Genomic DNA, 25,168 nt, shown 5'->3' with positions numbered 1-25,168 from the left:
AGGATTTCGCAATGGGAAATAAATGGACAGAATTCTGTTTTTATTCTTTTTATTTTTCTATTAGTGTTCCATCAGGTAATTTTTTGTATTCATACACAATTCCTTTTTTTCGGTCACTCCAAAATTCTGTTTCAACTTTGGAAAGCACAAACTGAGGATCGACAGCTGATTCTTGGCACTTTAGGAGATTATCCCTGGAAGTAAAATTAGTCGTGGTTTGTTTTCTCGGTTTATCCAATATCTCGTACTCATTTGAGGTCATGTCATGTCCTTTGAGAATATTTTTAGAACTCCTCAGAAGTTTCACGCCAGATTCTGATTTTTCATGTTTGATTTTCTTTCTTTTACGTGAAGACTTGGAACCAGTGATTTCATCTTCCATTTGAATATTTCTGTAAAATGAAAAATTACTTTATTCCCCCTTTCTTTTTCAGGATTTCTCATAAGAAATTAAAATGATCGATTGTCATAAATCACAAACCTATCGAGAAGTTCAATGAGTTTTTTCGCCATGTAATCTTTGAATCCCTCTGACACTCCAAATTCATCATATTTCTCCACATAATTGTCTTCCACACTTGTAACTTCTAAAATAATCATCAAACATTGAAAACGAGTGAATGAACAAATAGAGTGAACAATGAAAACAACCTTTCTCTTTTGTTTTTTTATCGAATAAAGATTCTGTGAGGAACTGCGAGTCTGTAGCTTCTTTCAAGGCTCTCGTCATTTCATCGTCAGAAGAAGACGATTCTTCATCATATTCTTTCATTATTGACATAAAAATATAAAACACAAGTAATAATTATCTGAACAGTAAACAACACCTTGAGAGGGCGTTTGTAAATTTGAGAATAAGGTTAGAGCGGTTAGAGCGCAGGTCAAGAGCATCCGAATCTGACAACTGACAAACAATAAGTGACAGTTATCGTGTCAAGTGAAATATAACTTATTAGATCCGAAAAAAATCAATCGAGCCCTGCAATGGATCTCTCTAAAATGCCCAACGACAAAAAATTGTATCTCTGCAAATGGTACTTTCGAGGTGAGAATTAAACAACATGAGGTTATTGCAATATTCGATTACAAATTCCATATTTCTTCATTTATTTGTTTCAATTCAGGTGGTTTTGCCCTGTTACCATTTTTATGGGCTGTCAATGCCATCTGGTTCTTCAAGGAAGCCTTCATACGACCCCATTACGAGGAGCAGAAGACAATAAGAAAATGTAAAGTATTAATCAATATTGGGTCATTGTCGAACGCATTAGTCATCAGAAAAATGCTGAGACAAACAGATTCAATGTCACTCGATTTTTCTCCCTACTTTATATTAAAAGATATATTCTCATCAATTTTTTCAGATGTAATATTATCAGGGGTTGGTGCATTATTCTGGATAGCTATACTCGTAGCCTGGATAATAACATTCCAGACGCAAAGAGCAGCTTGGGGAGAATTCGGAGACAGCATCAGTTATATCATACCAGAAGGAATGCCATAACAATTTCATTGACCTCATTTTTTGTACGAAAAATATTTATTACATAATACATTCATTTGTTTACTTCTAAATAAAGTGATGCCCCATGATATCATGAGGCGAGGACTTAAAAGAGGGAAATTTAAAAATTAAAAATTAAAAATTTGATATGAATAAAGATTTTCTACACAGCCAGCCGCCTTTGCCTATAGGTACGTAGATCTCTGTACACAAGTCTGGATAAGAATAATAGGGCTAATACGTCAGCAGTCATGAGCATGTGAAAGACATTGTGCCAACCCATCCACCTGGAGACTAATCCAGCTAGAAGTGGACCGACTGCTGCACCAATGCTTCCAGTTCCATCGATAATTGCAGTCACTGTGGCGACAGCCTTTGAATTATCACCCAAACTCGGATGTGTTCCCAATTCAGCGGATACAGCTGTTGTTATCAGGGCGTAGGGACCATTGACAAGAGCTCCAGCCAGTAACAGCAGCACTACCGTTGTTCCCAAATTCACGTTTCCGGTGTAGTCGTAGATAAAAAGCTGGAATTATATCAATGGTAGTAATAATCACGTTCTTCTGTTATCAAGCCCTTGATACGTACCACGGGTACAGCAAGAATTAACATTCCAGAGCAAGTAACTGCACTCATACCAGTGTAGTCCGATAGAATTCCTGCAGCAATGGCTCCAGCAATTCCTCCCACATCGAATAATGTTGATAAGTCTCCACTCAGAGTGGGACTGTAAGTTGCTGCGAGCAATAACCGTCATTATGAGAATAAGTGATTGGATAAAATTAATTAATAGAAATGTGGAGCGCTACGAATTGAATTAACTTTACTAACTTGAAGAACTAATGTAAAGTGGCAGCCAGTAGAGAAATGTGTAGCTCACTAGTTTGGAAAAGAATAGTGAACACGAGTACTCCATTACCCCAGGAATTTTTATTGCCCCAGCAAATCCAATTGCTCGTTCATTACCAGTGCTGTGGCTACGTCTATTCCCTGGGAGCATTGGGCTCGTCTCAGACTCGACACTAGAGGGATCCTTCATGGAAAATTAAATTAGTCAGACCTGAGATGATTATGGAAGTGATTGAATATCGATATTGAAAGTACTTGAAGAGAACCATTTCATTGAATAATGTTAATTACATGCACTTACAGGCTGGTTAGCATGCTGATGCCAGCTACAGCGATGGATGATCTGCTAGAGTCAATGAAAGTACAACAAACTAGCTATATTATTAAACAATGAAACTACAAAAAAAAAATCTATGATTAATCGACATTAATTGAAATTCCTTCCCACTGTACTCACGTCTTCAGCCTGAATTCGCCTGTCATCGTTATCTTCACTAGATGTACCTTCGTCTGAACTCGCTGCATTCATTTTTCTATACCTAGGTGGAATTGGCAACAGACAATCGACGTCCTGGGGATTTGGAGCCAGAAACATGAATATTATGAAGCCAGCTACGCCCATAATAACCCCAGGAATCATGAAACTCAGTCCCCAATTTGTTTCCACGTATTCGGCTGCTATCAAACTCCCCAGAATATTTCCTAAGGATGTGTGAGAATTCCAAACGCCGAATATCAGACCTCTCTTCCCTTTTTCGAACCAATTTTCGATTACTGTCACTACTCCAGGCCATCCTGTTGTCTGGAATACCCCACCCATCGCCTGAAGAAAACATTTAATTAAATCGTATCATTTGTCATTAAATTGGCGATTTTGTGGAATAACAGTTGTCGATCTTTACAATCGAGGACACGTCTAAAAAACCCCGTCAAAAAAATTAAAAAATTGTCAGTCCATTGAATCGAATTGAATTTATTGTCACGGGTTTTTTAGAGACGGACTCTTGTAATCACCTGGACTAGGATGAAATACCACAGATTGTGAATGTTGTATGGCTTAGCTATTCCCAATAAATAGCTACAAATCCCAGACAGCAGCATTCCCAATGATAAAAAGTACCTGAGATTCACCCTTTCAGCCACGAATCCACTGGAAAAATATTGAGCACAAATTTGATCAGTTTAAATCTGTATAGCCCATTTTTTTCGAGAATGGAGCTTACATGAAATCGTCACCTGAGGAACATAGCAGCAGCATAAGCGAATAAAAATGCCGAGTCCAGAGTGCCTAGCAAAGCAGGCGCATCAGGTGTATCTAAAATAAATGAATAAATGAGGAAAAGAGTAAAAGACTCTGGTGCTCATAATAATAAAAATTTCTTACCAAATGGTGCCCAGTCACACCAGGAGTCCTTATTGTGGTCATTGATTATAATATCAGGTGGTGGTGACAGCGAACTGCAATTCAGATTCAAAACATTTTTCACTACGGAAATGGGCTTTCTTGACATATGGTAGCACGTATACGCGATATAGGTGAGTGCTAAAACGCCTCCTCGATGCCATGCCAATTTATTGACTCTTCGATATCGACAGCACTTTTCATTAATCCAATAGATCAGAGTCATCCCCCATGGAGCATCTCCTGAGGGTAGCGCCATTCCTTTTTATTTCTAAATAATTTGTCCCAAGGATTTTTGCTTCACGGAGTTCTCGGTCTCTTATGCCTCTGGAGTTATCAGTGATCCCATAGTTCTTTCAGTTATTCAGTTTCAAATAAAGAACAATGCGTCATGTCTGGAATTAACAGAAAATGGAATGAGCGCACAATTCAATGACAATGAGCAGTGCAATACAGAGTAAACTCATTTGACATGCTATTTATTTATTGAAATATAGACGTACCTTGATCAGTATTTCTGGGAAATCGTATGGGATAAGCAAATGAAAAAAAAAAACGGGAATTAAATACGATTAATGGGTCTTATCAGAGGATACATGGACATCCTCATGCCACGCGCTCAAGACATATGTCAAATGTTTGTCAATTTCAATGAAGTTATATGTTCTTCTTTTCTTTGAAGAATATGGATGTCGATAGATGGCGATGCAATTACTCTCTGGTATTGGTCACTGCTTTACCAAAAGATAATTTTTGTACTTGCTACTTACTTCATGTAGAAAGCGGAAGAATTTTTTCGGTTTTGTCTAGTATCTCGATTCTCTCGTCTATGTACCTGAATCAGAACTGGCACTGACGTCTGAAAGAAAAGCATATAAAGTGGGAAAAAGTGAGAAGGAAAAGGTGGAAGTGAAAAAAACCGAATTTTTAATTCTTTTGAGAAAATGGCTGACCACAGAGAACGAGACTCCTATTATTCACAGACAGATCCACGTTCTAAAAATGACGATCCACCAAATTCACGTTTGTTTGTTATTTGTCACAAGAGCCTGGAAGAGGATGATCTCAGGAAGGCATTCGAGAAATTTGGAAAAATCGAAGATATATGGGTCGTCAAGGACCGCAATACCGGAGAAAATAAAGGTAATTTATTCTTTACTGGAAATATTTTATTATTTTTTCAACAGAAATTCTACTTTCTTATTGTTCATTCTAATCGATACACAACCATTTATTGTTGATTGTTTTTCGATAGGAGTCACGTACATAAAATTTTCAAAAACCTCCGAAGCGGCTTTTGCACTCGAAGAAATGAATGGAAAAATGTTGGGATCTGTGGGACGTCCCATCAAAGTCATGATCGCATCAAAGTAAAGAACTATTTATTCATAATATGGTTGTAAGGGAATTAATTAAAAATTTGTAAATATCTCTCATTTGTGTGAGAGATTTATCTTCGAGTTGTGAGGGGAAAATTTTTGGGTCTTATCGACTGATTAGGGATTGAAAATTTGTGTTTATCGCATTTATTTATTGCCGGTTGGTCAGATAAGCTAGGGCTTTTGACTCCGTATGCTAAACACCTTATCAATTCGACGGATTTACGTAACTCGAAAGGTTCAGTGAAATATATTAACACCATCTTGTGAAGAAATAAGGCTTGAAAAAATTCTGTACGAACGATATAGTAATTTCTCCTTGAAAAATAGAATAACGTTATTGAAGTAAATTTTATCGTCGCACTAACGAGCGTGACTTGAAGATGAATTTTACCGTTTTAAACGGCAGTTGACATTAAAATTTTAACGTCTCTGGATTTCTCCTCACCTTCATAAAAATTGTGCTGTACATTATTACAATATTCCTCCAAGACAATGATAATTTATATTAAAATTTTCCCATTAGCCGAGATCAAGGATCAGTTCGGGAAACGAATGAGGAAGAGAGATGGGTCCGTCTATTCTGTGTATTACCAAAATCCATGAATGACCACGAATTGCAAAATGAATTCGCCAAATTCGGACCAATTGAATACGTAACAGTGGTGAAGGATAGAAATACAAGCGAGTCAAAAGGCTTTGGTTACGTGAAATTCAAGAAAGTATCTAGTGCGGCGAGAGCCTTTGAGGAATGCGATCGAAAGTACAAGGCTGTATTTGCTGAGCCAAAGAAGCCAAAACCAGATCACTCAGACACTAAATACAACAACGGCATGTCAGTGCCATACGAGAATATAAGTAATAATTATGGCTCATCGAATTTTGGTAAGAGTGCAATTGGTCTCGAGATCGCAACAAATTATCAGAATCCAGATGGATACACAAGACTGCAAGTTATTGCTCATCCTGCACTAAATCAGGATCAATTGTGGAAATTATTTGATATAGTCCCTGGTTTGGATTATTGTCATTTGAAGACAGACGTCAGATACAGGATGCCTCGTGGACAGGCAACAGTTGTTTACTCGCATCCAAGTGCTGCTGCATACGCCCGAGAAAAATTTCATGGATTTGAATATCCACCTGGTCATCGCATGATCGTCAAGCCCGATATGGCGGGTTTGACGCCGCAAAAAAATACTGTTAAACCAGGTGGATCAAGTTTAACCGGTATAAGTACAAGAACCGATCTGGCGCACCTAGCGGAAACAATTGCACAAGCTACGTCGTTAATACAGGCCGCTGGACTAACGGCTCCAAGTTAGTTTTTACTATTATTATGCGTAGATTAAAAATCATCTATTTTTACCCATTATTACACGATCAATACTAGGAAATGTGGAATAACAAGTGGACTTGTTACCCTTTACCATTCAATTATTTTATTATGTTTCAGGCTTGGAGCACACGATCTCTCTGAAACTTCCACCTGTACAACCAATGGCGAGTATAGATGCTGAAGTCGAGAAGAGGTGTTTCATAGTCTGTGGACCACCTGTCCCTCCGATTTACGCGATGAAAGATGCTTTCTGCAGATTTGGCAATCTCATTGACGTCTACATGCTTCCGGGTAAAAATTGTGGATATGCAAAATATGCGAGTGTTGAAAGTGCGAATAAAGCTATTGAGGTGATTATTGTGATTATTATTTTTTAAGAGTGTAAGAAGTAATGAGGAGAATTATTCAATTGCAGATGCTCCACGGTCAAGAGATTTGTGGTTCTCGATTGAAAGTTTTGGAAGCTGAGGAACGCAATGACGACCGACGCAAACGTCTGCGAATGGACGAGGAAGAGCACTAGAGTCTACGCTTTATATTTGTTGTGTGTCACGTAAGTAGAAGGAAATTATGAGGAAAAAAAACTGAACCAAACAGCGACAATATTCAATTGACGAAATAAGGAAGGAAATGTGATCGTAGGGGAAACAAAATTTACATAATTTTTTTTTGTATTTATCTTCACAGACTGACTGGTTAAACACAAGCTGGACGCACGCAACAATGAGACTATATAAAATATGCATATTAACGATAATTTTTAAGACTCACTTGACCTCCGTCGGGCCAGCAACAGAGGAAAATTATCTACAACAAAATATTCACTATTTTAAAGAACTGTTCTCATATTTTTTTATTCCTTCACAAATCTAACATGGAGATACTCCAAAATTACTTCACTATCTCATTTGCAACACACACATCCGCTGTATTTTCTATTTGTTATTCAAATAGGCCTGTGCGAAGACTGATTTTTTTTAGTGATCTTTTATAGATTTTCTTCACGAAAAAGCAAATGCGAATTAAAAAATACTGTCTCGATAAATTGACGCTCGTCAAATACCGGTTGTATTTTGGAAGGGAAAACTAATAACGAGAAACATAAAATGCTTTTCACAAAACCAAAAAAAAAAAAAAAGGATAAAAATTTGTGCAAATGAAAAACGTCCAGAATATATTTTTATACAACAAATAAAAGTCCGGCTGAATAAATGCGAGGTAAATTAACGTACTAATTGGGTGGAAAAAAAAGAGTATGAAAAATAAATAATTATGAATGCAGATGAGGTTTCAGTTTTAACTCTACATTGTTCGCACAGGCTTTCATGTCTAGCCTGTGTTTCAAACTGTATCCTTTGTTTATTGTGTAGAAAAATATGCATGTTGCCTTTAGAATCGTCAAGTATTCAAACTGAATATCTCAAAATTTTTTTGTAGGTAAATACAAAACATGTCCCAGACAGAAAATTCAACTGTAATGAATTTTATAAAAAAGATCCACTGTTCATTTTATTTACGCCAAGTACAACAATTCGGAGACTAATTAACCGATTCTGGTAATTAATAATACCGATCGTGCCTCTCACAAGAAGTCGGAGCCAAAATTTCATTATTCCTGGTCGGATTTTATTTAAGCTATCGTGTTTAGAGGCTTTAGCTTTTACTTTCGAGATAAATAAAATTGAGGGATTCATTGACACACACGATCATTTCTCACCAAGTCTCGAATTCCTTTTCTCGAATTCTTCGAGGCCGCTCCCACAACGAATTAAAATTTTCGAAGGAATATTCCATTCAAGAGTAAAAAAAATGAAATAATTCCCATTGAGACAGTAGCACTTCCCGAATAAATTTATTCTCGGCGTTGTTTCAGCTATAATTATTTACTCATATCAATTGTACACGTAGTAGCTTAAGTATTAATTTGTACCAGAAAATTGGCGTAACGTTTCAGTAAAATTCAATGGATCAGACTTATTTCATTTTCGGCTGAAACTAATTTGTAAATTAAATGTCGTTACTCCGAATGGAGTAATCGTCTATTTTTTTGGTCAATAATCTGATCAAACCCACGAATTTATCAATTTTAATAACAAAAAAAAAAGCGAAAGGAGTGTATAATATTTCCATAACCGAAATACCATGGGAATAATTAAAATCCAACGACAAACAATAAATCCGTAAGTGGAACCCGTAATTTTTTGTTCAGTAAACAATGGAATGATTTCCTCTCTTGACATAAAAAAAAAAACTAATGGACTGTATGTTGACTGTAACTGGAATGTTGACATAATGAAAATACACTGAATATGAAGGCAATTAAATAAAACCTTTTCTCAAATAGACACCAATACGGACTTACTTGAATTTACAAGTGATATTTAAAAATATGTCTTTCTTCTCACTTTTCAGGATATGTGATGAACATGAAGTACCTGATGACAACTGTGATATTAAGTGATAATAAGAAGATCGTTTACATTTGATCTCGAATATATTAAAAATTTTTAACCAGACCTATGAATTTTTGATAAATAAAAGTCTATAATTCAAGATTTGAATGAGCGCCAGATGAATAAACCTTAAAAAACTCCTTGTCCCTGAGAAAATAAAAATTTGAGAGCATCCAGAGATTAACGATAGATTTGTTAATCCATTATTATTTATTCTGGATTTTACAAAGACTGCGATTACTGACCTTGCGTTCGCCTCGACCCGTGAAGGATCTAATTATTACATAAAACAACTGGTAACATGTATATTTAAATCCAATTTATACAGGTGGCCTCTTTTCCCTGATTGCTAGGGTGGCACGTTTCATTGCACACTCCTGTCACATTTTTTCTGTTCATATGATGTTAAATACACCGGGGGCGGAAAGCCGACGACCACGTGCAATCTGCGATTGCGCGCAAATCCGTAATTGTATTCGGTACTCTATTCCATGTTGACTCTCATTGTCCATATCGACTGCAATGCGCGTGGATCAAAATCTTGGATAAATTATCAGTGCTATGCAAGTAATGGAAAATAATAATTTCCTTCAATTTATGGAGCTCAGATAACTACAGTGAAAGTATGAATTATTTTTTTAATTAAATATGTGACTGAAATTTTATACAATAGTTTATTAACGAGTTATAATCACCGATTGTTTGTGGAGAAGATCATAAATATGTCGACGAATGATCATGCTAAAGTGTCAGACTCTGGTTACGCTAATACATGCGACAATAGTCAGTCCCAAAGGAGGTGAGTAGTTTTTAATTTTTTTTTCTTTCCCCTTTGGTGCATCCTGAAGAGATCATGCACTAGGAATATTGCGTAATGATTATCCGTCTGCTCGTTCAGCACTGGACAATTTTATATAACACCGTTTTTTATTTTATTAATTTTGCATTCGTCAGACTTTATTCAGACGATCTGATAGAAGACTTCGACTGTTAAATCCTTGTGACGATGCCATTGCACTCGCGACTTATGCCAAGAGTATTTGAACGAGAAAAAAATTATGTAAATTATTGGACTTGAAAATTGGTACATAACGTCCGATGCAAAATCATAAATTCAATTTATCTCGGTTTACCATTTAAATTTCCAGGCGCCATTGTAAAATCATTGTAAAATTTCCATTGTAAAATCTTGGAATTACTCTGCATGATAACACCACAAATCTGTTTTCCATTAACATCTATAAATAAATCCACAGTCTCCTATTTTTTAAACTGAAAATCCCCTGAAACATTAATAAATTGGTCCTTAAAAATAGCGGTGTGTCAATCTCTATTGTCCAAAAATTATCAAATTGTAATTATAAATAAAATAAATTCTCCCGCTCTGGGCACATCTATTTATTTATGAGATTTTATTAGATCATGCGAAATAAACCGATGGGAATGTATAATTATCTGCTGCAGATGCTATAACCGGAATGTAAAATGATATAAAAAAATGGTTATCCCTTTTGCAGTTCCCCTAGTCCGGTGTTACATCAATTACTCTTTGTAAACCCGAGGGTTATAGAATCAAGGGTATAAGAATAGAATTTTTGTACTTGTTATATGACTAGTCTCGTGTCGAGGTTGGATTATTATCCTTGAATTCAAAGAGTTTATTTCAGGAGGGCTGGAATAAATTCTCATTATTATACGATATCGGAAATAGACTATTGTTTCTCGTCATCTCCACAACCAGTGGAAAACGCATTGAATGACTAATTATATTCATCATATGTATATCCTATTAGCTATTTACATTTCGCTCCCATCCCTCACTGATATACTCCCCTCCAAAAAAAAACAACTTTAAAAATATAAATAATGGCATAAAATTTATTCATCTCCACGAAATTGAACTGGAAATAATTTTTTCCGCAGTTCACGACTCCTTATTGGTATGTAAAGGTATTGTTTATTTTATATAAAACGTCTTAAATAATCTTAATGTCTGGTATTTTTTTCTTGAAGAGGTATTACACATGATTGACTGTAGTTATTGAATTACTTCTAATGCAGTCACGGGGCTCTCAATGTGCGGTCTTATGTAATACTTCCAGTTTCAATGTTTTCAATAAAATTTTAATGACGAACGATATTTTCCCCTTGAGCAATCGCAGCGTCTGGTATTACAGGTCTATTTATTTGTTTATTGTTCCAGCAGTGGGAGTTCTCTCTCGAGAAATAGCAACAGGTCCGGAAGTAGTGGATATTGTGGTGGTCATCCTTCTAATTTTGGGTCGAGGTACTGAATTAATGAAGAGCATAATAAACAATCGATTTGTATAATTTAAGGAATCGGTCCCGATCGAAAATATGAATTGTCAAAGAGGATCGAGAGCTCTACTTGCTATTTGTTAATGAATAAGTCCATGGAAGTGTCAGTCTGTGGTCTCATCAATTAATCCGCGATGCACACATTATTATTTTTATTATTTATATTTAAATTATACCGATGATTACTCCCACCCCTGAGACCTATTCAAAGACTGTTTGCTTCATGTTGAATGCAGTAAATCGCGGATTGGCATTTCTTTATTTTCTATTTGACTTATGAGTGAATTGGTATTACGTCAAGTACATTCCCATTTTATCCCTGGAATGATATGTCATCTTGGATCGTGCAAAAAGCTTTTCCTTTTCTTTTCGTTCAAATTCTAGTTTCACAATTAATTAACGCGTACGTGAAAAATGTGAACGAGTGAGTCACTGAAAATTGAATATTATAAGGCAAAAAATCCACACATTCCCCCGAACATTGTGATGAGCACTTTTTTTTTTTCTCATTACCAAGTACGCAGCACTGCACGTGTGCTGCCGCGTGCTGCCGCGTGCTGCATCGCGTTATCTATCGTAGATTTTTTTTTCTCAATGCTTCCACACAGGGGAATCCGCTCAAGTAACTTCAGTGGCCTCTTCGTATTATAGGAAATATTTTCTTGAAGCATTTAAAAGTCTCAACAATTATACAGAAATAATGTCATCAGGACATATTAACAATAATTCCGCTGCCAAGTGGTAAACTAGGATAAGTGTATTTTTTCGAGGGCAGTTTTTCGCAAATATTTCGGAATTGAGGGAAGATAACGATATTTTCATAAACACAATTTTTCCACCTCTCAATTTTTTCTATAAAAAATGTTAATATAAAAAAATCGATATGCTCTCTCAATTCCGAGATATCGGCAAAAAACTACAGTGGAAAAAAATGTACTCATCCTAGTTTAGCCCTTCAATTAAATTCTATCGCCGATTTTTTCACCTGGACAATTTTTTCAATGATTATCGATAGAAAATCGATCGATCAGTGGATGGATTAATCGATTTATTGAGGGATTTAGTGATTCCCGTGGGGCAGATAACACCGAGATGAAAAATTAAGTGAAAGTCTAATGAGCGAAAAGAAAAGAATGATTCGGATGATTGAAGGGATATCGATCGGGGTCGTAATGAAAAAAAAAAGGGTATGGAAAATGAAGTTTTGTTTGTCAATAAATGATCATAGCAATGAGGCTCTACCGCAGCCCATCAGCAAGAAAAAGAAGAAAGAACAAAAAAAGAAGAAATTGAAGACGCTGACATCACTGGAAAATGAGCACGGGGATTCGGCTCAAAAATGTCCTGGCCACCAAACTGATACAGGAATATACAACCATATCTCCGTCAATTCGGAGCAAGTTTTGAAAAAATCAGGTTGGTTCGCTGGTGCAAGAGACAATGAATTTCGAGCGAATTATTCAAACAAATAATTCGAGCATAACGATGGTACGCACCGCTGTGACAGAGAGTTTTCCATTTCAATTTTTTAATAACCATTTTTATATTTTTATTCACTGGTGTCCCAGCTCATTATTTTTATGCGATGAAATTGCGATACTTCACACGAAATCACTTGCAATTGAAAAATCGAGTGATTCAACGGACAATCCAGAGACCGCGGGCGAGATGGACGTGTCCATTTGTTTAAATATTCTTAACTCTGCAATAAATTGAAGGGGTGGAATTTTTTCAAGGGACAAATCATTATTTTGACAGTGCATTTTGTCGATGCGTGCCTGCTGGTACTTTTTAGGGTGGAGGAATGGAGGAGTTCTGATTAGTGGATTTTAGGGTGAAATATGAATGGTTAAAGAGTCCTGAGGTAAATTGGAGTCAGTTATGGCAGTGGCTCAATTCTTGGGGCAATTGTATTGTAAAATAATTAGGGGAGGTGTAGATCAGAAAACATATAATGGTTGAGTGAGGTATGAGCTATTTTGCATAACTGGCTAATAATATTAGGATTAAGGCACTGAGAGGGTTGGAGGGATAGGGTGAACAGAGAGAGAGAATAAATAGTCAAGCCGAGTGTTTACCTAACACAAGGTACAATCAGAACATTTACGTAATTATTTGCATAATTTTTTCGTAACCCCCTTTACACAATAGCTGTGCCATGAGTTCTCATTATAGATTTTGCCGGAGGTTAAAATGAAGTCGGCTGAGGAATTAAAAAAAAATATTGTTTCGCACTAGCAAATATTTTTAATTTTTCGAATACTGAATCACTATTAAAACACCCTATTACTTGGTGTTAATCTCGGTATTCTAATACGTAATTGAATTTTACGAGTGATACAGTTATTTTCAGTGAATATCCACGATTGTATCGATGATAATTATTATTGGAAAGCCCAATTTTTACTCTTACATCCAGTGGGGCTAACTGCCAAAAATATGCGTAGAGAAATTATGGATAAATTTCGTAATGAGAATATATTTTGTATGTTTAATAATGATACAAGAAGAAGTAGGAACTGTAGAATTGGTCGATGCTACGGAACCCAGCGAACACAATGGTGATCTCAAGTCAACGATTCCTGACAGGGGAATTCCTTCGTTAACTAATCCTCTCGACAATTCCAGCTCAAATATCAATGTTAGTAATTAATCCTAATTAACTATTTACCCAACATATAAAATTAATTTTTCTGCACGCGCACTACTAAATTTTATATCTGGGCTTTCATTGAAGTTCTTTTAATTTATATTGAGTATTCATTTTTTATTTATTTATTATTTTAAATGAATGATGAGTAAATAATTACATGTATAATTTTCCCAGTGAAATGATCAATGATAATTCCATGCCATTGGGTGATAAAAAAAATTGCATTAAATAATTTTCAGAAGGAGGAATTCTATACATTGGTTTCGCTGCATGACGGTCTAGTCCTGCACTCAACGAATTCGTTTCAAACTAGCCTTGGCTACCCGAAGGACTCCTGGTTAGGGAATTCTTTCATTGATCTACTTCACCTCAAGGATCGTTCTGTGTTTTGTACAAAACTGTCTGATACGTATTGCTGTGGAGAGCGAGAGAAAGGTTTCATATTTATATCGATAATTATCTCGTCCCGGGAGAATTGATAGATTGAAAAATTGATTGATGATCGTTTTCGCAGACATGAGTGAAAAACAGGTGGGCCTTTTCTGCCGAATTAAGGCGTATTCCAGAGAGAATGGGAAAGAAAAGAAAGATGAGACCAGTTGGGATAATTTATTCCCTGGGGAAAAACGTAGACCCCTGTACGCCCCTTTCCATTTAAATCTTGGCTTCAAGTACTTCCCTGAACATGAAAGCGGTGACGAGAAGCCGAGGATGCTCTTCCTCATGATTATCGGTCAGCCGGTTCTCTCTGCCTACAAGGGTAATCAAAAAATATTCCATAGAGATTGAAAATTCACGCTTAAATATCAGATCAATTGACTCTTGTCGAGTTTTCTCGAAATCTGCGAGACATAGCGAGATTTTTGATAAGATTTTTTTTGTAGTGTCGGTTGAGATCTAGAGAAAAGATTATTATCGAAAATTTGGAATTTCTGGTGGATCTGGAGATATTCATGTTTTATATTTACAATTATATTAATCTGTTCTTAGCACCGGAGGAAACAATAATATCCTCGATATTTTCAACTCGGCATACAGCAACGTGCCACTTGTCCCACGTGGACGACGATATCGTACGATATTTTGGGTATTTACCCCAGGACATGGTCGGACAGTCATTATTTGATTATTATCATCCTGAAGACCTTCCGTTCATAAAAGATGTCTACGAAACTGTAAGCATTTTGTTTTATCAACCGACCGAGAACTCACGCCCAAAGAATTTCCATAGAAAAATCTTGAAACCTAAAAAAAAAGTTGACATATTGAATTATAAATAAAACAATAATTATGATGGACATCGGTTTCTCGATTTTTCAATGAATTTTTTTTTAAGAAATAATCGGAAAAATTTCAGACTGAATGACAGGGGAATGAAGTCTCTAGGATAACTGAAGGAGTAATTGAGATTATTTTTTTTTAATCATTGAATTAATGATTAAATAGGTTGTGAAATTGAAAGGGTCATCTTTCCGGTCGAAACCGTACAGATTTGCTGTGCAAAATGGTGGATACGTTGTTCTTGAGACAGAATGGTCATCATTTATAAATCCATGGGGTGGAAAGCTGGAGTTCGTGACGGGTCAGCATAGAATACTCCGGGGCCCAATGAATCCGGATGTCTTCCAACATCCGGATAAAGACCAGGACAATTCTCTGGCCAACTTGAGTGAAGAGGTACTCAAAGAATCTCAGATCATTCAAGATGAAATCTGTACACTACTTGCAGAGGTAATATCCGTTTTCGTGCTGTATATTTATTTATTTATTTTTATTTATATCAATGATTTATATGATCGTGATTAATCGACGACGAGTAGGTGCAACAATAAATTGTACCTAATCTTTTACTTTTACACGAGCCCGTCTCTCTTTTTTTATTCGTCTTCTGAGCAGACAATTCAACAACGAACGGACTTTGCCGCGCCTTTATTGACGGAGAGAAGAACTGAACTGATATCATTCATGGAGAATGTTATTAACGAGATAAAAGGATCAACAATAACATCGAAGCTCGCATCAATTGCCGCCGACTATGACCGCTTTTCGGTGACTATGAACTTCATCTCCGTATGAATATTATTTCGCTCATTTATTATTCATAAACAATTGCACAAAAAATCGACACTCTAGGGATATTCGATCCTCAATTCCATTAAAAATTTTCCACAATTTTTAGCGCACAAAATTTTTCACTCCCTCCACTAGCTACTATAAATTAATTGATTAATCCGAAATTAATTGATTGTTGAATATTATTAAGGAAAAAAAGGGTAATTTTTAACGACCAGTTTTTTTCATGTACAACCGATTTAAGAGGAGCCGGTGAAATTAAAATTTTCCTGTATTTTCAGTATTAGTTGTATGTTAATTGTTGATGTTGGGAATTTGATTTAATATGCGATATCGAATGGGGGAAACATATCATGAAATCATATGTTTTTTTTAAGGTTCTGTAATATACTGGTGAAGGGATCACGAAATCCCTTGTTTCAGGAACATGACAGTGTGATGCTGGGAGAAATTTCACCGCATCATGAGTACTGCGACAGTAAATCATCAAGTGAAACACCACCGAGCTACAATCAGCTGAATTACAACGAAAAAATTGCCCGATTTTTCAATAGTAAACCACTAGCCAATGCCATGTACGGGAGTGACGAGGAAATCATAAATTCCAGTGTACCGAGTCATAACGACACAGGAAAAACGAATTCCAATCATACACGTAAGATCTTAATGAAATTAATAACATAAACGCACAGTGCTTTCTCTAAAATTTCAAATTGCCATAAGAATTTTCTAGAAAGTTCTAGAAAGAAAGAATATCATTTCTCTAATACTTTCCACACTTGTTATTAAATTAAAATATCATTCTAATTGTGTACATCTGATTGGATTTCAGCAACTAAAAGTACAGCGAATCATGACAGCGGTGGAAGTGGCAGTGGCGAAAATTTGAGTAGCGCGTCAAATAATCGTACGAGTTTTGGTAGCAGAGATGACAGTGTCAACGGCAATAGCAATTCCACGGCCTTGGAAAATTTCAAATTGCCAACGTTAACAGAAGGATTACTCAATCAACACAACCATGACATGGAGAAGCTGATGGTACTAAAGCACAAAGAGCGAAGATCGAGTATAAAGAACAGTAAAATGAACAAAGATAATAGAATAAAGTCAGAAGATCAAGCAACGGACCAAGAGAAAACAGCTGGTAAAACCCGAGGGATGAAACGTGCGAGTACCCACAATCGAGAGGAAGAATTTTTCAAGGTAATCAGGTATTCCATCAACTTATCCATTCGGAATAACAATGATCTTTTTTAATCTCCAGTCATCAAAGTATGACGATAAGACAAGAAAATGCGATCACGCTGGAAGAAATCCTGCGGGTGGTGATAAAACGAATGTCAATCAGCAACAAACAAAGATGAATATGTGGCCACAGACGTCTGTCATCCCTCCGCTGTCAATTAGCCAGCATTACATGACAGCAAGGTACTGGTGAAGGCCCTAACTCTCAATTAAATCTCGGAACGAAAGGAAAGAGCTTGAAAAATGTGTGAATTTTTTATTTTCCAGTGCAACATCCCATCAAGCTCTCAGATGCTCTCCATTTCCCCACATGGTACCACTTTATTACGTGCCTATGCCTAGAATACGAGATTACACTACAACTGTACAATCGAATAATCAATTTCAAATTCCTCAACACATCCGACCAAATCCGTACAGTAAATATTCAATAGATGATTTTTTTATTGCGTGAGGGAGATTTGAGGATCGATTATGAGATGAAATTGTTAATTTTTACTTATCAGGTCCATACGCTACCTCTCCAATGGCAGGAATAGTTTATCCTCCGGTGCTGGGAGCTCCTGCACCAGCTCCAATGATTTATGCACCTCCGATGATTTTGGAAGTGCCTCCAGTACCTTCTGAAAATCCCCAACCGAGACCTGTGGTCTCACCAGTTCGCAGGGATAGAACAGATCAGCGAAAACGTCCAGCAAGTCAAGCAACTAGTGTCAAGGCAGAACCGGGCAGTATTATGGCGATGTCGGATTCCTCGAAGAAGGTATTTCATGTCCCATGAAATTCCAGAATAATTTGCTATAAATAAAAAACAAAATTTCCAACAAAAATCTAATTACACTTTTTCTTAATATCTCTTTTATCAGCCTCTATCTCTAGGAGGCCGTATTTCATCGAGCTTAAGCATTGATGGCGGTGATTCAAGTCCTGTTGGTGCTCAAAATAAAAAAAATGCTGCCCAGAATTCGCCGATCGAGTCGAGTATGGAAGACTCGAGTGATTCAAGTTTTTATGGAAGTTTTTTGAATACAAGCAGTGGAAGTAGCTGCAATCCTCATCCAATGGGACTTGGATATTCGTCGGAGGTGAGGTGTGATATTAGTCAGACTGAAATTACAGGAAAAATAAAAGCAAAATTTCATAAGAATTCATTCAATCGCAGAAAGTAACGCCACGCGTACCCTCCGATCCGTACAAAATCTATCGTCCAAAGAGTTGGCAGCAAGTGAAACAGATATCAAAACAGCGGAGTGCATCGTGGATGGAGGGCATCAATATGACACCGGAATTAATTTATCAGTATCAACTCAGTCCGAAGTCCCTCGATGATGTCCTGAAGAATGATATGAAGATATTAAATCGCTATCCACAACCTTTACTCGTTAATGATCAATTGAGTCAATTGTATTTGGATCTGGAACTTGAGGGCTTCGAGAGCAAACTCATCCTGGATGAGAACAGTCCCTCAAGTGATGGCAATCAGGCCAGTGCCACTGAGGGATCCATCGATGTTTCTACACAGGTGTGATTTTGATGGTGAACTAAATTTTGTATTTTTGGATCATTCGCTCTCACTGGGATCAATTAATTTCAACGTCTTTCTCAAATGAAGTTGCCAAATTCTATTGTTGAATTTTTTTTCAGCACAACCGCATCAGGTGTGAGATGATATACAGTAAACAGGCAATGATCTACGAGGAAAATGCACCATTGCCACCGATTCCAGTACGACTGACTTAATTTATAGAGTATTCACTGGTGAATGACGTACAATTCAGGGAATAAATTGCGGGCAATTTTTTCGGTGGTTTTCCCCTGGGATTATCTGATACTGGGAAATAGATGGAGAATTATTCTTGATTTGCAATTCAGGCGAACGATTATTCCATCGATTCTTGTGCTCACGGCAATGACTGGGAATGACTTTGAAGATAAATCGAATTAGTAAATGCAACTGTCAGCCAATGCCAAGTGGAATATGATAATGTATACGAATTTATAACGAATCGCACAAGTTATTTATCAATCTGATTTGAATTGATTGACGTCTGGTGAGAGAACTCGATTAAAAAAAATAATCTACACAACTCGTGTTCATAAAGTTCGAGTGCTGCCCTTGTTCAATTGCTACGGAGTATTATTATTCGAAAGCTAAGACATTCGCACATTTGAAATTACTATTGACTCTGCAGAGTTAATCAAGTCCATGACAATTCGGCGCTTACGACACGATAAGATTATTCAGTTTTACAGATATTTCTTTTAAAATATTCAGTACTGCGAGACAGATTCTATACTTTTCTACACTCTAGGTACTTTTCTACGTATATTTGTCAGATATTTTTTTGTATCGGCATATACTACTCTGATTTATTAACGTTAGGATATGGAATATAATAATTTTGTGAATGTGGAGGGAATATATGTACCCATATATTTTATGGAGAATCAATAGTATTGATTAAATGATAGGTAAATTAAATCATAGAAGTAGATGATTTCCACGGAAATAAATGGGCATTTCGTATTTCTTGTATCGATATTTGTCGGGACCAACTGGTGAATTAATAATTTATTAAAAACCCGGGGATGAGAGCAGTAATATTTCTCATGAAGGAAATGTTTCTATATCAAATCCATACAAGTGTCGAGAGGAAGAAGGTCGTATTCGACGTGCATTAAACGTTGCAACGATAAGAGATATTCTATCCATAATTTTTATATGATATATACTTATTTTGAACTGAATTACTGTATTTCACTCTAGTCTGTAATAATGGAATGACAAATTCCAAGTGCAATTCTATTTTTTATTCATTTTATGGAAAATATTTAATCGTCTCACGATGAATCTGTACTATAAATCCAATTTAATTACGTACTTTTGTAGATCGTGTCTAATTTATTTCTTTGGACTTTGAAATTATTCGAATTAGATTAAATAACGAGTTTTCCACACGAGCGCTATTTTCAGGTGAACGATTCAGATATTGAAATAGTTAATAGTAGAATAATATCGTGAAGATTTCGGTCTACGATTCCGGAAGAAAATCATAGCCAGAGCCTCAATTACTCACATGCGAGCGCAAAAATGACATCATCCGAACATACCACAGTAGCAAAATGACATTTCATTCGTAATTTATCGGTATGTGTATGACACATTTTTGTACAACTCTGATCATTTAGATTGTATGTTATGTTTAAATAAATCAACCCAATTAATAATGGTATTTTATTTTTTTACAATCAATGTTTTTTCATCGACAATTACGTCACCGTTTCACTTATATGTCCGTCCAGGCGCGTCTGCCCGCTTTGAGGATTCTGCAATAGTAAATTTAATTATCAAACACGGTCATAATTATTTATTTAATATTTCGCTAATTGCGGGAACTTACGTGAACGCGACAGGTTTCTAGATCATCTCCAGTCTTGAGGTATTTACGGATGAATGGAGCTAGGAGCATTGGATCGATTTTTTCTATTCGACTAGATGAAAAAATACTCACTACGAGGGCAACACTCATAGTTACAAGAGCACCAGTGACTGTATACCACAGATAACTCAGACGATAAAGCGCCCAGGGGTCCCTACGACAACATAAATTAAAATGAATCTCCAAAAAATTATTTATTCCAGAAAATTACTCTATATACCCTCTGCTCTTATCGTTGCCACCGAAGACAGAATCTGGGGGCAGAAGCAAAAGATTTTCTGCCTCCTGAAACCAGTAGTTGCAGCCCTCTGTGGTTACCGGTTTCTCCTCAAAGCTGCGGATAATTATTTCATTTAAATTTACATATTTTAACAATCGTAATAATTCAAGTGAGAAGTATGTGAACAATACATTATGTGTCCATTGGCTATTGCTGATTGAGCTGAAAATGTCACCCATCCCATGAATCCCAATCCAGAAAGACCACCGATCAATGCCCCCTGGAAATATCAATTAATTAAAAAATTCTCCATCGAGCGTAAAAATTAATTTCATCTTGATAATTCTCAGTTACTTTTGCATTGACCCACGGTAATAGAATTCCAATGCTAAATATTCCTAAGGAAGGGCCGCTGTGAATTGCACTCATTGTAATCGTAAGCTGCAATTAGAATTGGTAATTATAATTATAAAAAATTGAAATTCCAATGTCACGATTTTATTTTACCTGGAGAACGTGAGTGCCAGCTTTTTCCACAACGAAGACAAGACCCACGCAGATTATTCCGAGTACAACAACTGTTAGTTTCATTAATATATCAGCTGCTCTGACACTGAATGGATTTTTTCTCCAGGGTTTTACGAAGTCCTCTAGAATTACTGCAGCCATAGAATTGAGCCCCGTGGATAATGAGCTGCATACAGAAAAACAGGATATATTTTAATTGTTGATGGATTAATGATTTTCTACCTTAAAGCGGCACTGAAGACTCCCGCGACGAACAGCCCGGGTAATCCTGGAAAGCTGCCTAATATATCCATCACCAATAGCGGTAACAACTGGTCTTTAGCACCAGCTAATTTAGTTGTCAATGGATCGCAGTCGTGGTACCAAGCATAAATTAATAAACCAGAATATCCGCAAATGCCAATGAGAATCATTGCCCCGACGATGAATCCCCACAGTGCACTGCACCCAAAATTTCCAAAATAATTTTAATTCTAATTAATGAGAAATTGCAATCGGTTTAAAATCGTTTGAGTTTTTAATTGAATTTACCGTTTGGCTTCTTTAAGATTGGGTAGCGACATGTAACGTTGCAGCATATTCTGATTAATAGCAGCACTTTGTAACCAGTGAATAAATCCACCGATGACGAGTGCCCAGAGTGTATGGCGGGTTGATGGACTCAAATCCGCACTGCAATTTTGAGTTAATCAGCCATTTGAGAGATACTGAATTTATAAAAATACGTACACCGGAAGTTCAAGGCGTCCGGAGTCTCGATTCCTCTGAATTACGACTCCAAGACCCCCGATATCGATTGTGCCTTTTACAACAATTAACAGCATAGCCCCGAACATAATGAATGTCTGAATAAAATCGGTCCAAACAACTGCGCGCAGTCCTCCCTGATTAAAATAAATTCTCATTGCTTTCAATTTTTTAAATTGCCATATCGATTATTTTTTAAAATACTTACCACACATGTGTAAAAAATACACACGAAGCAGACGAATGGAGTGACTATGTGAACATTGACTCCGGTTACTGTAGAAAAAATCATTCACTTCTCTATTTTTGTAAAATACTTTGCAGTATTTGAGATTGATCATTATAATTAAATATTCTGTAATTACCTTGATTGAATGCCAATGCCGGGACGTAAATGACAATTGGCAGCCAGGTCATCTAAAAATGAAATACGCCTTAATCATGCCTGCCTGATTTATCCCCAGCATTAAAAAAGTGCTTACAATTCCGACTGTAAAGAGTGCTGACCCCAGCAATCGCACTTTCTTATTGAATCTTCTCTCGAGGTACTCGTAAGTGCTCGTAAGTCTCAATTCTTGAAAGACTGGGAGATAAATACTGGACATGGTGAATCCCACGAGAATTATACCGATTCCAATGAACAGATAACTTGTCCCATGTACGTAAATTTCAGTGGGAGTACCGAGGAGGGAAATTCCGGAAATAAAACTAGCAATGAGACTCAAACTAACCGGAAGTGTATTCATATTTCTTCCACCGACCAAGTACTCGTCTTCTCCCGTTGATTTTTTAACGAATCCAAAGTAAATTCCAATGGCTCCACAAGAAACGAGCATTACACTAAAAACCATGTAATCAACGTACCCAAAACTTTGCATAGCACTACTAACTTCGTCGACTGTGGGATGACCGGATACCCAGTTGGTCCCGATAATCTCGTCTGCAGTCATCATCAGAATTTATTAATAATTCCAAATAAAATCGAACGATGCACTCTTGACCAGAGATCTGATACTCATGCTCGTCAGTGCGACACTGTGACACGATATATCATTGCAACGATTTTTTCATTAGTCCCCACAATAGACACAGAAGTGCCATTGTAAAATGTCTCTGTTATGGTCGAGCAAGTGAGTATTGTCACAATTGGATAATATGGCCTAAATTTACCACGTGATGGACAGATCTCTATATTTACTTCTTGAATAGTTTCCTGCTGATACTGATTCATTAGAAGATCACCAAAGCGATCTCTTTCTTCTGGATATCTATTCTACACGAAAGCCTATTTATAGAATTTATTCTCTTAACGATTAAATTATAGGATTTCATTATTAAAATTGCCTCGCATTAAAATTACGTCGGTTTATCAATTCCAGGATTTAGTGGCATGGAATCAAAAGCAATTATCACCGCAAATATTTTTATTTAAACCAAGAATAATTAAGGATTTTGGAAAAAACATTAATTATGAAGTGAATAGAAAAAATCGACCGTTGGGTTTTCAGTTAAAATGGAATTATCCCTCGTAGAATTTGGGAACCTCATCACCGAGGATCAGTCGACGTTCCACACCACTTTCTGTGATAATTCCAAGACGGATTACACCTCCACTGCTTCCATCGCGACTCATAGCCAATGACAAGCCTGAGGGAGAGATTAATAAAAAATAATGAAAAAAGATTATCCAAAGATTGCCATGATTGAGCTATGTGCAATTTAATTATAAAAAATACTTACTGTTGGTGACAAGATTAATGGACTCATCCTTCGTCATATTGGTTTTGTAATTCGCGTCGACGTATCCATAGATGTAAGTGGATCCGGAACCTCCAATGGAAATTGGCTGACGAACACACATTCCACCGATGGGAATGCTGTAAACCTGGCCACCCTTCTGGACATCCCATCCAGCCACCAAAATTCCAGCCATCAGAGAGTCTCGATAATTATAACACATCTCACGAAATACATTAGCTGCTGTTTCCACCAAGGGCTGACACCCCAGTTCCATCCTATCGATTAAATATTCAATAAAACCATTCAGCAACATATTTTCAAACCAATATTCCAATACACTTACTGATGGAATCCTAAATGATATGCAACGATATCAGCGATTGCCTGTGTATCAGCGGCAGAACCAGAACGACAGCAGTAGATATTGTCTGTGATTTTTGTCAGCTTGTCAGCAGTTCTGTTGCTAATATAAGCACTGGAATGGGAAAAAAAAACAAATATTGACACCGTCAAAATGTATGGGGGTGACAAAGAGGAATATCTGTTTACCCGGTGGTAGCTCTGGAATCTGCTCCAATAATTACTCCTCCATTAAACTCCATTGCCATGATAGACGTCTGAAGGGAAAAATAAATTAGGCGACCGGAGAAAGCTGTGATAATTAATTTATAATTTGTGGAGAAAGAGTCTGGGAAATTGAAAGATTGCAGTGTCATTCTAACCTCATACTATTCATTAAATTGTTGGAATAATTACCCCAGTACTGGCTTCTGCCTGCATCCAATCACATCCGGTTGAATAAGAAACTTTTGCATTTTGGGGATGTAGAGTGTTAACGATATTCATCTTGGTTTTTTGATATTCTTTAGGAATTGTAGAGATGACAAAGTGATCAGTGATGTGGTAAACAGTCCGCCTGGTGGATGATTTTGATTGCTCATTGGTTAATGCTCGACCCAAAGAGGATTGACTAAAGTAGAGGCGCAGTTCTGGGGGTTTGAGTGACCCCAGCGGCATCGTAGTACTACACCCCAAGAGAGGGAGGGCGCAACACGCAATGCTGGGGTGTTTTTTTTTTATTAACCAAGTTTTTATTGCAATGCTGGGGTGTCCATCAAATCGACGGGGTGAATTTTATTTTCTGCTGTACGAATGCTTTTTGTTTTTCATTTGTTTAACTGAAATTTAGCCGACTGTAGCACGTACGGAAGGGTGAAACCACATCTTATGGAATTTCAATGAAAAAAATTATTCAATGTATTGAATATATACCA

General features: G+C 36.7%; 7 protein-coding genes across 12 annotated transcripts; 3 read left to right on the top strand and 4 right to left on the bottom strand.

The window, feature by feature from the left end:
- Positions 1 to 38: 38 nt before the first annotated feature.
- LOC105271795 (uncharacterized) lies at positions 39 to 793 on the bottom strand. The gene is made up of 3 exons (XM_011313547.1): positions 652 to 793; positions 482 to 587; positions 39 to 392 (listed from the first exon to the last, which is right to left on the bottom strand). Exons 1-3 carry the CDS (start codon positions 779 to 781, stop codon positions 50 to 52), a joined length of 579 nt encoding a protein of 192 aa, XP_011311849.1. The 5' UTR covers positions 782 to 793; the 3' UTR covers positions 39 to 49.
- pen-2 (presenilin enhancer) lies at positions 687 to 1,616 on the top strand. Its single transcript, XM_011313548.1, has 3 exons — positions 687 to 1,045; positions 1,125 to 1,229; positions 1,365 to 1,616. Exons 1-3 carry the CDS (start codon positions 985 to 987, stop codon positions 1,502 to 1,504), a joined length of 306 nt encoding a protein of 101 aa, XP_011311850.1. The 5' UTR covers positions 687 to 984; the 3' UTR covers positions 1,505 to 1,616.
- Positions 1,617 to 1,649: 33 nt separating this feature from the next.
- MFS16 (major facilitator superfamily transporter 16) lies at positions 1,650 to 4,383 on the bottom strand. Of its 3 annotated transcripts, XM_011313543.1 has the most exons (9): positions 4,262 to 4,383; positions 3,741 to 4,153; positions 3,593 to 3,671; positions 3,371 to 3,506; positions 2,814 to 3,179; positions 2,658 to 2,702; positions 2,339 to 2,540; positions 2,096 to 2,244; positions 1,650 to 2,033 (listed from the first exon to the last, which is right to left on the bottom strand). In XM_011313543.1, exons 2-9 carry the CDS (start codon positions 4,015 to 4,017, stop codon positions 1,668 to 1,670), a joined length of 1,620 nt encoding a protein of 539 aa, XP_011311845.1. In that variant the 5' UTR covers positions 4,018 to 4,153; positions 4,262 to 4,383; the 3' UTR covers positions 1,650 to 1,667. The 3 variants fall into 3 exon arrangements, with proteins under 3 accessions (XP_011311845.1, XP_011311846.1, XP_011311848.1); XM_011313544.1 differs by lacking the exon at positions 2,658 to 2,702 and having other exon boundaries at positions 4,262 to 4,382; XM_011313546.1 differs by lacking the exon at positions 4,262 to 4,383 and having other exon boundaries at positions 3,580 to 3,671; positions 3,741 to 3,832.
- A 100-nt stretch (positions 4,384 to 4,483) lies between these two features.
- Positions 4,484 to 9,037, top strand: LOC105271793 (RNA-binding protein 45). 2 transcript variants are annotated; one of them, XM_011313542.1, is made up of 6 exons: positions 4,484 to 4,901; positions 5,014 to 5,128; positions 5,664 to 6,457; positions 6,594 to 6,826; positions 6,892 to 7,029; positions 8,889 to 9,037. In XM_011313542.1, exons 1-5 carry the CDS (start codon positions 4,703 to 4,705, stop codon positions 6,997 to 6,999), a joined length of 1,449 nt encoding a protein of 482 aa, XP_011311844.1. In that variant the 5' UTR covers positions 4,484 to 4,702; the 3' UTR covers positions 7,000 to 7,029; positions 8,889 to 9,037. The 2 variants fall into 2 exon arrangements, with proteins under 2 accessions (XP_011311844.1, XP_011311843.1); XM_011313541.1 differs by lacking the exon at positions 8,889 to 9,037 and adding an exon at positions 7,164 to 8,821.
- Positions 9,038 to 9,432: 395 nt separating this feature from the next.
- Positions 9,433 to 20,224, top strand: per (period). Of its 3 annotated transcripts, none has more exons than XM_011313538.1 (17): positions 9,433 to 9,728; positions 11,136 to 11,216; positions 12,477 to 12,664; positions 13,756 to 13,889; positions 14,141 to 14,336; positions 14,416 to 14,661; positions 14,892 to 15,076; positions 15,348 to 15,632; positions 15,798 to 15,950; positions 16,374 to 16,629; positions 16,807 to 17,177; positions 17,239 to 17,402; positions 17,487 to 17,638; positions 17,726 to 17,982; positions 18,086 to 18,304; positions 18,382 to 18,741; positions 18,864 to 20,224. In XM_011313538.1, exons 1-17 carry the CDS (start codon positions 9,652 to 9,654, stop codon positions 18,957 to 18,959), a joined length of 3,420 nt encoding a protein of 1,139 aa, XP_011311840.1. In that variant the 5' UTR covers positions 9,433 to 9,651; the 3' UTR covers positions 18,960 to 20,224. The 3 variants fall into 3 exon arrangements, with proteins under 3 accessions (XP_011311840.1, XP_011311842.1, XP_011311841.1); XM_011313539.1 differs by having other exon boundaries at positions 9,434 to 9,728; positions 11,133 to 11,216; positions 16,398 to 16,629; XM_011313540.1 differs by lacking the exon at positions 18,864 to 20,224 and having other exon boundaries at positions 11,133 to 11,216; positions 18,086 to 18,309; positions 18,382 to 18,468.
- A 229-nt stretch (positions 20,225 to 20,453) lies between these two features.
- LOC105271790 (sodium-coupled monocarboxylate transporter 1) lies at positions 20,454 to 23,186 on the bottom strand. Its single transcript, XM_011313537.1, has 12 exons — positions 22,637 to 23,186; positions 22,520 to 22,571; positions 22,363 to 22,430; positions 22,137 to 22,291; positions 21,939 to 22,079; positions 21,630 to 21,848; positions 21,387 to 21,573; positions 21,234 to 21,320; positions 21,071 to 21,159; positions 20,880 to 20,993; positions 20,621 to 20,813; positions 20,454 to 20,546 (listed from the first exon to the last, which is right to left on the bottom strand). The coding sequence occupies exons 1-12, from the start codon at positions 23,105 to 23,107 to the stop codon at positions 20,490 to 20,492; spliced, it is 1,833 nt and encodes a 610-aa protein (XP_011311839.1). The 5' UTR covers positions 23,108 to 23,186; the 3' UTR covers positions 20,454 to 20,489.
- A 409-nt stretch (positions 23,187 to 23,595) lies between these two features.
- Positions 23,596 to 24,836, bottom strand: Prosbeta1 (proteasome beta1 subunit). Its single transcript, XM_011313536.1, has 5 exons — positions 24,651 to 24,836; positions 24,444 to 24,511; positions 24,238 to 24,369; positions 23,895 to 24,169; positions 23,596 to 23,801 (listed from the first exon to the last, which is right to left on the bottom strand). Exons 1-5 carry the CDS (start codon positions 24,738 to 24,740, stop codon positions 23,674 to 23,676), a joined length of 693 nt encoding a protein of 230 aa, XP_011311838.1. The 5' UTR covers positions 24,741 to 24,836; the 3' UTR covers positions 23,596 to 23,673.
- Between the last annotated feature and the right edge of the window lie 332 nt (positions 24,837 to 25,168).

The sequence above is a fragment of the Fopius arisanus genome, unplaced genomic scaffold (genome assembly GCF_000806365.1).
Source record: "Fopius arisanus strain USDA-PBARC FA_bdor unplaced genomic scaffold, ASM80636v1 scaffold00124, whole genome shotgun sequence".
Taxonomy (NCBI): Eukaryota; Metazoa; Arthropoda; class Insecta; order Hymenoptera; family Braconidae; genus Fopius; species Fopius arisanus.
This window is presented reverse-complemented; position numbering and strand designations above follow the sequence as displayed.